The following is a 14,079-nucleotide window of genomic DNA, read 5'->3' as shown; positions in this document are numbered from 1 at the left end:
AATTCCCTTGATTGCCAGGTTTCGTCTTCTTTCTTCCCGGGGAAAATGTATCTTGTTGTCCTCCCATAAAACCTCTACATGAAAATTATACAAGAGTAAATGGAATAGGTTCATAATATGGTCGAGTGATAACCAGATAGACTGTTTTTCTGTGCCTATATAGTCTGTCGTAGAATTTCTAGCAGAACTCTTTTATGAAGGTGCGTCAGCCTCCACTATCAGAGTCCAGTTAGCAGCAATTTCAGAGTTCCATGTTGGGCAAAATTGTGCTGTGGTTATGTCTCACAGGCTTTGTAAAGCTTTTTTGAAGGATGCTACAATGATAAGACCTCCATACAAAAACCCAACTCCTCCCTGGGATCTGAACTTCATCTTGTCAAATATTATCCTCCCTTTGAACCTTCGGACACGTGTGATTTGAAATTCCTATCTTGGAAAATAATACTTTTAGTAGCTATTACTTCGGCTAGAAGAGTTTCAGAACTGCAAGCTTTGTCTGTTAAGCCCCCATACCTAGTTTTTCATAAAGACAGGGTTTCTTTACGCATTAATCCCTCCTTTCTTCCAAAGGTTGTGTCTGAAAGTAACCTCAACCAATCTATTGAGCTGTCACTTTTCTTCCCCAAATTTCCAAAACAAGGGTGAATACTCACTACATCCTTTAGACGTTCATAGACAGTTCCGATTTTATTTACACAGAACGTCAGAATTTAGAAAATCAGCCCAGCTCTTTATTTCTTACTCTGACATTAGGAAAGGTCAAGCGGTATCAAAAGTTACTTTATCAAGATGGCTTAAGATGGCTCACTCCTTGTATTTCCTACATTTACAACTCTAAGAATAGAGCCCTTCCATTCCCTATTAAAGTTCATTCCATCAGGTCGATAGCGACTTCTATAGGTTTCTAAGCAAGGTTACCTTTGGATAACAACTGTGCTGCGTCCACATGGGCGAAACCCCATACCTTTATTACTCATTACAAAGGTTCTGAGGAATATACTCTCATGAGCCACCGAAGAGTCAGGTTGCTTGGGAAGCGGTCCCATCAGTGAAAATAAAGGCGAGATTGTCAACAACACATAAAGAAGTTATGTACTTACCATAAAGCTCCATGTGTGTTATCCATCTCAGCCTTTACTCTCACAACTCAACCTCCATGCCCCCTTCCAGATCTCCTGGGAGACCAACTGGACATTGGATTTAAGGAGCTGCATAGCCATAGAAAGACTAACCTTCACCTTTAATAACCATAATTATTATGTACGTCACCTTCATATAATAAACATTTGCTGCTTTCTTTATAATTTCTGGTAGGGTATACAAGATCTGAGGAAGTCACCCCTCACTTAATACTTATCATTTTAAATAATCCCCTACTTCTAGCTTATATACTCTCTATTACTATCTGGTTCATCCCCACCTCTCCCTTAGCCTGCCACCCCCTGTAGGTGACCTACCTGTTGCAATAAAGTGACTGGCCACTAGGTGGCATCTCATCACAGGCTTTCTGTATATTAATTTCCTACCCTATTGTTAACCGTACCTCCAGAACTCTGTTCCCAGTTTTCTATAGACTTACTCTTTCACCATCTCTCCTTTGTCCTAAGGTATCCTTAATCACCTTCTACTCCTCTAACATCCTGACTCTCTTCTTATTAGCCTTAACTTTCTTCTACACTCTTCCACTTTCAGACTTACCTGCTGAATTCTCATACCTCACTGATTGTCTTCCTTGAAAGTCTACTCTCTTATCTCTACCCGCTCCGTTCGCCCTTCTGGCTCACTCCGCTCCCCTACCCCGCCCCCAATTCCCATGCACCTCCAGTGCTCCTACATTTATTCCTCTATAGACACACCCCCTCTATATCTACTCCTATCATACAAATCACATCATTAACACTCCCAGCCTCCTTTTTTACAACAAACCCACTTATACCTACCTCTCATCCCTCCTTGCTCTAATACCCTACCTACTGCTATATTTCCTACATGCCTTTAAAAACCTACCTCCATTTTTCTCTCACATCACTAACCATTAAAATGTCTAAATCAACCAACTCTCACATAGTACATTTATTAAACTGGGTCTCACTCCTACCTCCTCTAGCCACTACCTATCTCTTAACCTCCTATGAACAACCACTCTACTCTACCCTTCTCTTCCCATCCAAACACACCTCAGCACCAACATTACCTTTCTCTGCAAACTTCCTAAACCTCATTCACAAACCCAGCTACCTACTAGCCAAATATCACAGACTATCACACATTAAATTCACCAACCTAAAACCTAGGAAATTATTTGACTATTATTGTAAGCCTTTCCAGCCTAAACACTTAACACTCCCCCACTCATTATTGGATGGGGACATTCATCCCAACCCTGGCCCAAACTATCCCCTTACCACTGCAAACAGCAACCAAGACAAAACTAGGACCCTATCACCTACCAAACCGTCCAACTCTCTCTCTATAACACATCTTAATATACGTAGTATCTGCAGTAAAATTGCTCAAGTTCATGCCCTCCTACATGTCCACCTATCTGATATCCTATGTTTATCAGAAACATGGCTAAAACCTACCATTAAAGACAATGAAATCACCCCACCTTTTTACAATATCATTAGACTTGACTGTACAGCCAAAAATGGAGGAGGGGTAGCAATCCTCTATAAAGCAGAGCTACAAGTCAGCACTATAAATCTTAACCTACCTTTGGACAATAGTGCAGAAATAATTATCTCCAAACTTCAGGTCAACACATGTAAAGGTATAAATATCATCTATATATATCTTCCCTCAGGAAATAACATTAATACACTTGAGTATATCCTTAACTGGCTTTCTATTAATCCCCCACAAGAAACCATAGTGCTAGGGGACTTTAATATAGATTGGAATTCCTGTACTAGTACAAACCCCACCACCCATATTAACCTATATGGCTTCTCACAACTTATAAACTGCCCTACCAGAACTAATAAACTCTATAACAAAGAAAGTACGTTGGACTGGATACTTACTAATACTTCTCATCAAACCTACATAGCAGAAACCCTTCCAGATGACCTAAGTGACCATTCACTAACTTATGTTATCAGACATAAAACCAACCTAACATTCCCTAAAACTTTCAGAACAGTACCCTCAAAAAGGCAATTTAACCCAGAACTTTTCCAAACAGAACTGAAACAATGTAATTGGTCTTCATTAAAATCTCTCCCTCTAAATGAAGCAGTAGAATACTTCAATTCCATATTCTTAACCATCCTTGACCACCACGCACCAACTCGCTCTATCAGAACCAAAGCTAAACCAGCCCCTTGGCTCTCTAACAATACTAGACAAAAAAATCCTTCTCAGAAACAAATCCTGGGCAAAATGGCGTATTACTAAGACTCCGACAGACCACCAAACCTTTAGAGAACATAGAAACATTACAAAAAAAGCCATCCTGCAAGATAAAAAGAACTCTTATCTCCAATCACAGCAAACCTCTCACAAAGAACCTAGAAAATTTTGGGCTAGTATTAACAATCTTTTTTACCCAGGCCAATCAATCACACCCAACCCACAAGGATCAAACCCTGAGAATTCCACACAAACAGCTAATGCCTTTAATTCTTTCTTCACAGACGCCATCCAAACTCTTGCTAACCACCTATCTCCTGATACCTCAAATCTGCCCACTTCTTCTACGAACCCACCCCCATTATTTCATTTACAACCTGTGTCTACTTCCTTTATTTCCTCCCTTCTCCAAAAGTTAAAACCTACCACCACCTCAGCTGACAAACTCCCAGCAGAATTCCTGCAAAAAGGAGCAAAAGCCATTGCCTATCCCATTTCCATTTTGATAAATAGATCCATAAGTGCCCTCTATCTGGAAAATTTCTCATATCATCCCACTACATAAAGGGGGGAGCTCCAAGGACTTTTCTAACTTTTTGCTCTACTATCCCCTATAGCAAAAATTATGGAAAAGTGCATCAATAAACAACTTCTTAACCACCTTCTCCATAACAACCTCCTTGCCAACTGTCAACATGGTTTCAGACCTTTTTACAATACCACCACTGCCCTGCTATCGTTCACAAATTGCATCAACAATAACCTCAACAAAAAATTTCTCTCATCTGCAGTCTTCATTGACTTATCTAAAGCTTTTGACATGGTTAATCACTAACTACTTCTACACACACTGAATTCTCTTTCACTTGACCCTCTATCTATGAATTGGTTTACATCTTACCTTGGAAACCGACAACAAGCTGTACTCTGGCAAAATAAACTATCTAATCACCTTTCTGTCTCCCTCGGGGTCCCACAGGGCTCAATAGGCCCACTCCTATTTTTAATTTATATTAATGACCTGCAATCAGCTATTCCATACTCCACCTGCATTCAATATGTAGATGACTATACCATAATCTGCTCAGCCACTTCTCAAAATGAACTTCAGTCTCTTACCCAAAAAGCTTTCAACACTGTAGAACAATGGTTCTCACACCGCTGCCTCCTCCTAAACCCCAAGAAAACTAAACTGCTACTCTTCACACCAACCCGAAAGTCCACCTCTTTACATTTAAATCTCACTTCCAACAATGGTACTCTTATTTCTCCAGAACCAACCACTAAACTGTTAGGAATAACAATAGACAACAATCTCAACTTTGATAGTCACATAAACACCACAATAAAATTAGTTAACAAAAAAACTAGGATTCCTTTACAGAATTAAACCCTATCTTACACCAGCAGCTAGGATTACCATAGCCAGAACTCACCTAATCTCCACTCTACTCTGTGCTTCTCCTGTATACACCAATCTCTATAAAAACAACCTTAACAAACTAGCAACATCCTATAATAATATACCTAGATTTGCTACAGGCTCTCCTTTTAGAACCCATCACTGTTTGAATCTAAGACAACTAGACTGGCTAGAATTTCTGAATCAGCTCCAATTTCAACAGCTCACAATAGCCCACAAGATCCTGTATCAACCCAGCAACACTCCAATACTCTCTAGCCTCATTACACCTTATAATGATCTCAAGAATCTACGCTCCTCAAACAAACTGCTGATCAGTACTACCAAACCCAACAACTCAGCAGGTGACTCCTTGTTCTCTAACTATGTTGGAAAAATATGGAATAAACTACCCTCTGAAATCACATCTCAGACTTCTCTCTCACATTTTAAAAGAAATCCTGTACTAACCCTAACTCTTTTCACTAATACTCACCCTACATCCTTTATTTTTTTTCCCGTTATGTTTCAATATACTATATCATTGCATATAAAAGTTATGTTTATATGTAAATTGTACTTTCTAACAAAATCACTATGAGTATTATAATTTGTACTTCTTGTGTGAAAAAAAAACTGTTTTTATGTAACAATTGTTGTTTTTATAATATCTGTCATAACTTCTATATTAACTTTGTATGATTTCTTGGAGCATTTCTCCCCGGGCCTCTACTGAAAATGGACATGTATCCAGCTAGACTAGCCTGGTCAACAAATGTAAAATAAAATAAATAAATAAATAAGTTGGTGAAATGTATTATGGGTAGGGAAGGGTGCCCATGAGCCTTGCTGAAGTCCTCAAGCTTTTGTAAAGGCCAAGATGGATCCAACACATTGAATCTGACCCCTATCAGTGAGAATAAAGGCTGAGATGGACAACACACATGGAATATTATGGTAAGTAAATAGCTTCTTTATGTGTTGTTGTCAATCTCACCTTTATTCTCACTGATGGGAGCTTCCCAAGCAACCTGACCCTTGGGTTGTAGGCCAATATTTGCTAGTCATTAAATCGGGCCTGGCATCAACCAGTTTTGCTGATTACTAATGACAATTGATTCCAGTGGGGTGGGGCAGCAATGATGATGCCTTTTCCCCTTACTGTAATGCCAAAAGATAACTTTGGAACAATAAGCGCTCAATGCTTTTGTGATCTGAACAAGTCACTAAAATGTCTGAAAACTAATTGTAGATATTCTCATTACAAGATTAATGTCTGCAGTCAGGTTTCTTCAGTGACTGTCCAGTGTTGCAGGGTTATGAGAATGGTTCCTAACCAGGAACTTTTAGTTTTCATGTGAATGGAGTAAGGTCTGAATGCTGATACGAGGGTTCATGGAGTCCTTAGGTCCATTAACTTTTATTCTGAACTGTAACAACAACAGAGGAAGAAGATAATAAGCTTTCATGTACATGTCACTGCATGTGAATGCAAGATACATGCATGCATACCCCTGTACATGCACCTGTCAAAGTACATGCATACCCTGGAACTATGATCTCCATAAATCATGCATTATTGTACTGCTAACACGTGATCAGTAAATTGTAGCCATCTGTCCAGATGCCTGATCACTGTAGAATATCATCTTTTGTTTGTTTTTCTTCTCTGCAAACTTACATTCATCCCTCAACAGAGTACATTCTACCATCAAGCTCTGTTGGCCAATATAACAATAGATAATGTGCTTAAACCACTTGTGTGCTATGTTATATAAGGCTATTATTGTTCTGTTTAGATTTTGCTTGAAATGTCTTTTATATATTTTCAGTCGTATTTATAATTCTTTTAATAATAAAGAAGTGCCTTTTTATAGGCTGATGCCTTTCCTACTTCTGCAAAGCAGCTGGAGTGAAATGACCCGAGAAATAAGGTTTTGCCGTCTTAGTCAACTGGGCATCAGATTGCTCAACATTTTGGAGAACAGCTTAGCTATTCATTACATTAATAGATGCCTCTGAGTATCTTTTTAGACTAATTTTAAAATACAAAGTCAGAAAACTGTAACAAAGCAAACAGTTAGCTACAGAGTAATTTATGTCCTTGAAAAAAAAAACATTATTATATTAATTTTCTGAGATGTTCACTTTGAGATTTCAGTTGCCAGTAATCCAACCCTGCTGAATCTTGCATTTTTCTTCACAATTTTGATCTTAACATCTTCCCCTCCTGACCACACTTATGTAGTAACTTATATTCAGGAGACAGGCTTCTTACGTTCCTGATTTTTCTGAATCCTGCTCCATCCTGCTGTGTTTCGAATGAAGCAGCTTCCAAGATTCGCCCACATGTTGATTACTACCTATCACTGCTGTTCCAAAATGTGTAGCTGTTCCTTCAGCCTGTTCAGCTTTCTTGTCTGATACACTGGCCACTCCCAAATATGTGTGCCACACATGCATACTGTGGTAACTAGGGGTGCAATTGCTGTTTTATTTTGCATAACTGTAAAACCTGTAGATTATTATACAATAAACGCTCTTTAATTTTATATTTGTATATTTACAGGAGCTACTAGATTATCAGGGGCAGTGCAAAAAGGCAGTGATTTCTATTGAGAAAAACAACCAGGCTGTTCAGAGGCTCTTAACAAGCAGTAAGATGCTAAAACACTTGGATCGATCAGTGCTTCAGAAGAAGGTCATGGAGATTCAAGTTTCTATTGAGGTAAGACAAGTCATATTAACTTACTACTGAATGTCTCTAGTTTTATTTTATTTGTATTTAAAGCAGTGACTGAAGGAGGATTTTAAGTGCAGCTCAACGGGAAAACAGTATACAGATGTGTGACAAAAAATAAAAGGAGTGCAGACTATACGGGTGGACAGAAGTCCAAAGTATATGCAAATAGCCACATGATTTGGCATTCTTAAATGAAATTTAAAAAATCAAGGAATGTGAAGTACAAGAATATATAGATATGGTAAGATGTACAGTATGCTTATATGCTTATATGCATTCATTATAAACAAGTGCAGGTGTAAGTGTTGAGGAATAAAAGCAAAATATACTTATTATGTAAATGCATTATCAAACAACATTTAATTGATAGCATTGCAATAAGGGAAAAACAGGCCAAACACTCAGATGAGTAAATACTGGAGTGTATATAGTTCTCGTAAGTTTTTTATTATGGTGCTGTTATCGACTCTTTTCATTTCATTTATACTTATTACTGCTGTTCTTGCTAGCTAAATCAAGTTCAATAAACAGATTTTGGAGGAAAAAATGCACTGGAGATACAGAGAAATAAGACACAGACAGAGAGAAGGAGAGAAAGACAAAGAGGTGGAAGGGGAAACCAAACACCACTTAGGAAGAGAGACAGAAGCAAGAACAGGGTCAGAAGTTACAGTACTAGAAATGCATATGAAGTTCTCAGAGTAATATAGCATCACAGCCAGACAGGAAGGGAAAACGGTCACATACAGGATGGGAAGAAGATGAGGATGACAATGAACTGTAAATGCTTAGGTCATTCTTTGATGAGGGTGTGGAACAGACAGAAATAAAACTGGTTTGACTAGGTCATCTTGCAGTGAAGGAGTCATATAGATATCGTAACACTGGAAGCAATGTTTGCTCTTGAGGCTGCAGTAGAAAACAAGTGGCTCAATGAAAGAATATAAAACAGTAACCTTCTTCTATGGAAAGAGGCATGCACAGAATTTGGATTGACCAAAAGAGTTACTGCATCCAAAAAAAAAAAAATTACATACAGAGATCACCCTAAAACAAAGCTGTTCTTACAGTATCCTGTAAAAATACAGTATTTTAAGTCTACAAGTTTAACCCTGGTATTGCCTAAAAAGATTAACCAATGTGGTCTCCTCACAGTCTTTGGGAGCATGCTTCAAAGATTCTAAGCTTATCATTCAGTGTCCAAGAACCCTAATAGTTTGCACAATACTGTTGGAATTATCCAAGTTGTCATTAGGGGCAGGCATGGCAGAACTGAATGTGCCAGTGTAATTTAACTAGGCAGAATAGATATAACCTGAATAGAGCTTTGTAGGTTAGTAGCCTGATTTTAAAAGTGATATTTAACTTCATTGGCAGTCTAAGTTAACTAAAAGGGTATTGATTTCTGAAATGCTTTTTTATGTTGTTTGCTGTCTTAGGTTCATAGGTACTTACTTGGCTAATGGTATGTGAGGATCTTCAGAAGCCAAGCTATGCATCTCCAGTAAGTTTCTAGCTTTAGTATTCTAAGTACTGTCGCTCGTCTGCTCAGGATAAAACAGACAAACAATCGTGGGTTCAGTTCAAGCAGCTTTATTACACACAAACACACCAGAAATGAGGCTTTGTAACTTAAATTTAAACTTACAAACAGACTGACTACTATACTCATACATTTTAACATTTTGGCTGTTGTCTCAAAATGCCACTGCTGCCTGCACAAGCTCACTATTTATATGCATGTGCCTACCTCTGGAAATGCTTCTTAAAGGTACATGCACACACACACACACACACACACACACACACACACACACACACACACACACACACACACACACACACACACACACACACACACACACACAGACACACACACACACACACACACACACACACACACACACACACACACACACACACACACACACACACACACACACACACACACACACACACACACACACACACACTGTTCTACATCCTACCCCTTTGAGAAATAGATCATATACTAAATAACAGTATTCAGTGACCTGCAGTTTACACAGAAATGATCTTTTGACATGCAGTTATACAGAACTAATTCTTTGACATGCAGTCATACAAAATTAGACACATATAAAACAGTCATGTCTGGGTTGCTCTGTATTTTACACTAGGTCTAGAAATACAACCTGATCATGTAACATAAAATTCAGAACTGGATCTAGCAACAGTGACTGTCTTCAGGGAATGTTTAACTTTGGAGACATCTGGGACTTCATAAGGATTGGGGATGGATACTGAGGCATGTTCTTCGGTATGAACATTGTCAGGCTTGCTCTGAGATCTAGAGTCTGTATCACAGGTATGATGCTGCGATATAATTTCTGATACAAGAAAAAAAGACTTGTGGTTTTTCCTATATTCTATAGCTTAAGATTCCACTAAGTAGGATCTCAGCTCGGCACAAATACTTCTCACTTGACCAATTCGATCAAAGCCTTTTGCCATTTGCATCCTCACTGTCTCTCCTTCTTTTAATGAGCAAAGAAATCTGCTCATTTTATCATATCTGGACTTCTGAAAAGAACATTTCTTAAAAAGGTGGGCTTTGATTGCTCTGATGTTTTTAGCATTAGGCACCAATAAACTAGAACTGATAGGCAAGGTTGTTCTGGTTTGCCTAGATAGAAGTCTCTGAGCAGGTGAGCCAAGTAGATTGTCATGAAGTATATATCTGAGATTAAGTAAATTCAAGAAGATATCGGTATTGCCACACTTTGACCTCTCTAGTAATTGCTTTGCACTCTGCACTGCATGTTCATCAAGGCCGTTTGACTGTGGGTATGCAGGACTACGAGTAACATGGATAAAGTCCCACTCTTTTGCAAATCTCTGAAACAATTGACTTGGTGCTGTTGTCAGAAATAACTTTGTGTGGACTACCATGGACTGAAAAATGATGTTTCATTTTAGTAATAACAGCACTGGATGTTAGGTTAGGTAGCAAATCGATCTCAAACCAGTTTGAATAAAAGAGTACCAACACTAAGTAATGCTGATTGTTCCACTCAAATATGTCGGTGACTACTGTTGACCAAGGTAGTTCAGGAATATGGCTTAGCTGAAGTGGCTGTTTTTGCAAATGCTGTTGCATACTGAACAAGAGGAAAGCACTTTATCAATGTCTTCCAATAGAGAAAGCCAAAATACTAGTCCTCTCGCCCTTCTTTTGGTAGAATCGGAACATGGGTGGCCATGAAGCAAAATCTGAATGTATTCGTTTTGTAAGGAAGTAGGAACAATAACTTTTGGACCTTTGAAAATGATACCATCTTCCATCAGCATCTCATCTCTGTATGGAAAATAAGGTTGTACTTCTGGTGGTAAACAGGATTGCTTTGATGGACATCCGCTATTGATGAAGTGGTTGAGCTTTTGCAAAACTGGATCAGTCTTTGTATGATCTCTCAGCTCATCAAGTCTCATGGTAGAAAAATTATGCACTTCTATGACATCAAAGTCAAAATTCTCTGCATCAAGCTGTTCTGTGGTATTTCTGGGTGATATGGATAAGGTATCGGCTAGATAAAGAAGTTTGTCTTTTGTATAGACCATTTTGAAATTGTACTTTTGTAATCTGAGCATCATTCTGTGTAGTCTTGGTGGAGCTCAGTGCATAGGCATCTTTAAAATAGTGACTAGAGGTTGATGATCAGTTTCTGTTTGGATTTCTTGGCCATAAATATAATCATGGAACTTCAAACATGCAAACACAATTGCCAAACGTTCCTTCTCAATTTCAGCATACTGCATCTCAGTTTGAGTAGGAGCTCTAGATGCATAGGCAGTAGGTCTGCCCTCTTGAAGAATAACTGTATGAAGACCAAACTTTGAAGCATCACAGGAAAGAAGTACTGGTTTGTGGACATCATAGTATCTCAATGTAGGCAGACTGGCAATTTGCTTTTTGAGGTTATCAAATGTTCCCTGGTGTTGTTCTAACCATGACCAGGCAACATTTTTGCATGTCAGCTCTGTTAAAGGTGCTGATAACCCACTAAAGTCAGGGATAAATTTGCCCAAATAGTTACCCATACCAAGAAAACATTGTAAAGCTTGAACATTGTCCGGGGCTCGCATCTCAAGAATGGCTGCCTGTTTAAAAAGGTCTGGTTATAAGCCTGTACTGGTAAATAAATGACCTACATAAGTAACTTCTGGTAGTCTGAATTTACTCTTCAGAGGATTGAGTTTCAGGTTCACTTTACATGCTCTGTCCAGAACTTTCCTGAGGTTACTGTCATGCTTTGCTTCACCATTACCTCCATCCAGTAAATCACCAACTGTTATAGCACACGAATAGCCCGAACAAATTTGCTCCATTGCACGCTGAAAGACTTCACTGGCAGAATTTATTCCAAAAGGCATCCTGAGGAATCTGTATTTACCAAATGGGGTACTGAATGCCATCAGTAGTGAAGATTTGCGATCAAGCATTACTTGCCAAAATGAACTCTTTCCATCCAAGACAGAAAAAAAAACAGTGGCATTTGGCAATCTCATCGACTATACACATAGAGTGATGAGGTTTCTTTAATGCCTTGTTCAAATCTCTTGGATCAGTGCATATTCTGATTTCATCTGATTTTTTCTTATCAGCAGCTATCATGGAAAACACCCACTTGGTTGGTTCTGTGACTGGACACATCACACCTTGCTGCACCATTTTGCCTGACTGGACATTGACTTTGTCCTGCATAGCTACTGGAATTCTCCTTGCTGGTCTGACCACTGGGATGACCTCTGGGTCTACTTTCATGGAGTACACAACTGGAAGTTTACCTAATTTGTCGTTGAACACATCAGCATACTCTGAGAAAATAACATCAGCAAAGCTGGAACTGGGACATGTGCTTATATGATGTACTTCTTTGGTAAAAGTAAGCAGTTTCATTCTTAAACTGTCTCTGAGACCTAATAATGATTGCACAGGTCTTCGGACTACACAAAATTTCAAGCCATAACTGTTCCCAGCAGAATAGCATGAAAGTACTACTGAGCCTTCGGTTTGAATCTCTTCACCTCCATAAGCAACAAGCTTTGCACTGTTGGCCAAATTAAGTTACTCACCATCTCTCACTTTAGCAAATGTTTCAGCTGACATCACATTACACTTTGAACCAGTGTCTACTTTGAGCTATGTGGGTTTACCACTGATCAAAACAGCACAAAATACTTCATTCTTTACCAAACAATCTACTGCATTAACCTTTTCACTGACCACTGATACACCATCTACATACAAAGTAGGGTTTCAGCTTTCTATATGATCAACTTGCTACTTTTCTTAATAACTGAATGAGGCTTTCTTGATTTACAAAACATTACTAACCAAATGCTAAGCACTTTTCTCTTTTAGACTCATGATTGGCACTACAATCGCAACAATTAATAAGACTTGCTGACTCACTCACCCTTATACTGCACTGAGCATGTCCGTTTTACTGAGCTAGTCTAGGAACATGCTAGAAAGCTATGGGTTCTCCGAGGGAATCCCGCAAGGATTGCAGCTGCCATGTATTTAGACCTGCTTCTGCTTGCCACGTACTGCATGCTGTCTATGTCTGCACTTTAGAGTTTGCTGAAACCATGCTCTTATCACTTACAAGCATGCTTTTGTGTCTTTCTGTGAGCTCAAGAATTTGACATATCTCTGTGGCTTAAGGATAAATCACTGTCACAAAGCAAAATCTTTCTCACTGTTTCATTATTAACACCACTCACAAGCCTGTCATTTATTAACTCATCTTTCAATTCACCAGCTCTGCATGTTTTTGCTTTATTTCTCAAGTGAATGATATAAGCTGCAAACGTTTCACCTGGCTTTTGGTCTGTTGTATAAAATAAGTGCCTCTGTAATGTAACATTTGTCTGGGGTTGCACATTTCTCTAAATTTACATTTCAAGCACTCTCTTGATTCAGTAGGTACCACAATATGGAGGTTCTCCCTCTCCTGAATATATTGTTGGTGCATATACAAATGAGTGCTGTCTTTCAGTGGCCTCTGACCCAGCTAAGTTGAGCAAAATATATGCCCTTGTATGTGCATCCTTGTCAGAAAAAACTGCTTGTATGAAAATATGTTATATCTGCTCAAATACTCTCCAATTCTCTGCCACAAGTGGACTGGGTCTGCGAAATGCCTCTGCCATATTAGCACACAGTAATGAAGGTGCTTGAAATTACGTACAAAAATACATATACATAAATATGCCAGAACCTGTAATTATGCCCAATATCACAACAGACTCTTTGAAACATCTGCACTTTGCCAAATAAGTCTGTGTAGCACAAAAACACTTTAAAATCACTGTGCTTTGTGAAACCACTCCTTATCAGTGTAAGAAATACTTCAAAATGACTGTGCTTTGCAAATAAACTGCAGACAGCAAAAGAAGCTCAGAGTAAGAAATACTTTGAAATGAATGCACTTTGCAAATAAACTGCACACAGCACAAAAACTCTTCAAAATGGCTGTACTTTGCAAAATAGTTCTGTACAGTGTAAGAAACACTTTCAAATGGTGACACTCTG

The 14,079-nt window shown here is 38.7% G+C and overlaps 1 protein-coding gene across 1 annotated transcript in view; it reads left to right on the top strand.

The window, feature by feature from the left end:
- LOC122793396 (nesprin-1-like) overlaps positions 1-14,079 on the top strand; it is an 876,647-nt gene that overhangs the window by 408,342 nt on the left and 454,226 nt on the right. Inside the window, exon 20 of the mRNA XM_044061803.1 lies at positions 7,326-7,484. Within this exon, the coding sequence (XP_043917738.1) occupies positions 7,326-7,484 (159 nt within the window). The remainder of the gene's footprint in view (positions 1-7,325; positions 7,485-14,079) is intronic.

The sequence above is a fragment of the Protopterus annectens genome, chromosome 1.part0, assembly GCF_019279795.1.
Source record: "Protopterus annectens isolate FY-2018-M chromosome 1.part0, PAN1.0, whole genome shotgun sequence".
Taxonomy (NCBI): Eukaryota; Metazoa; Chordata; order Ceratodontiformes; family Protopteridae; genus Protopterus; species Protopterus annectens.
Note: the sequence above shows the minus strand (reverse complement) of the source record. Positions and strands in the feature narration are given on the sequence as shown.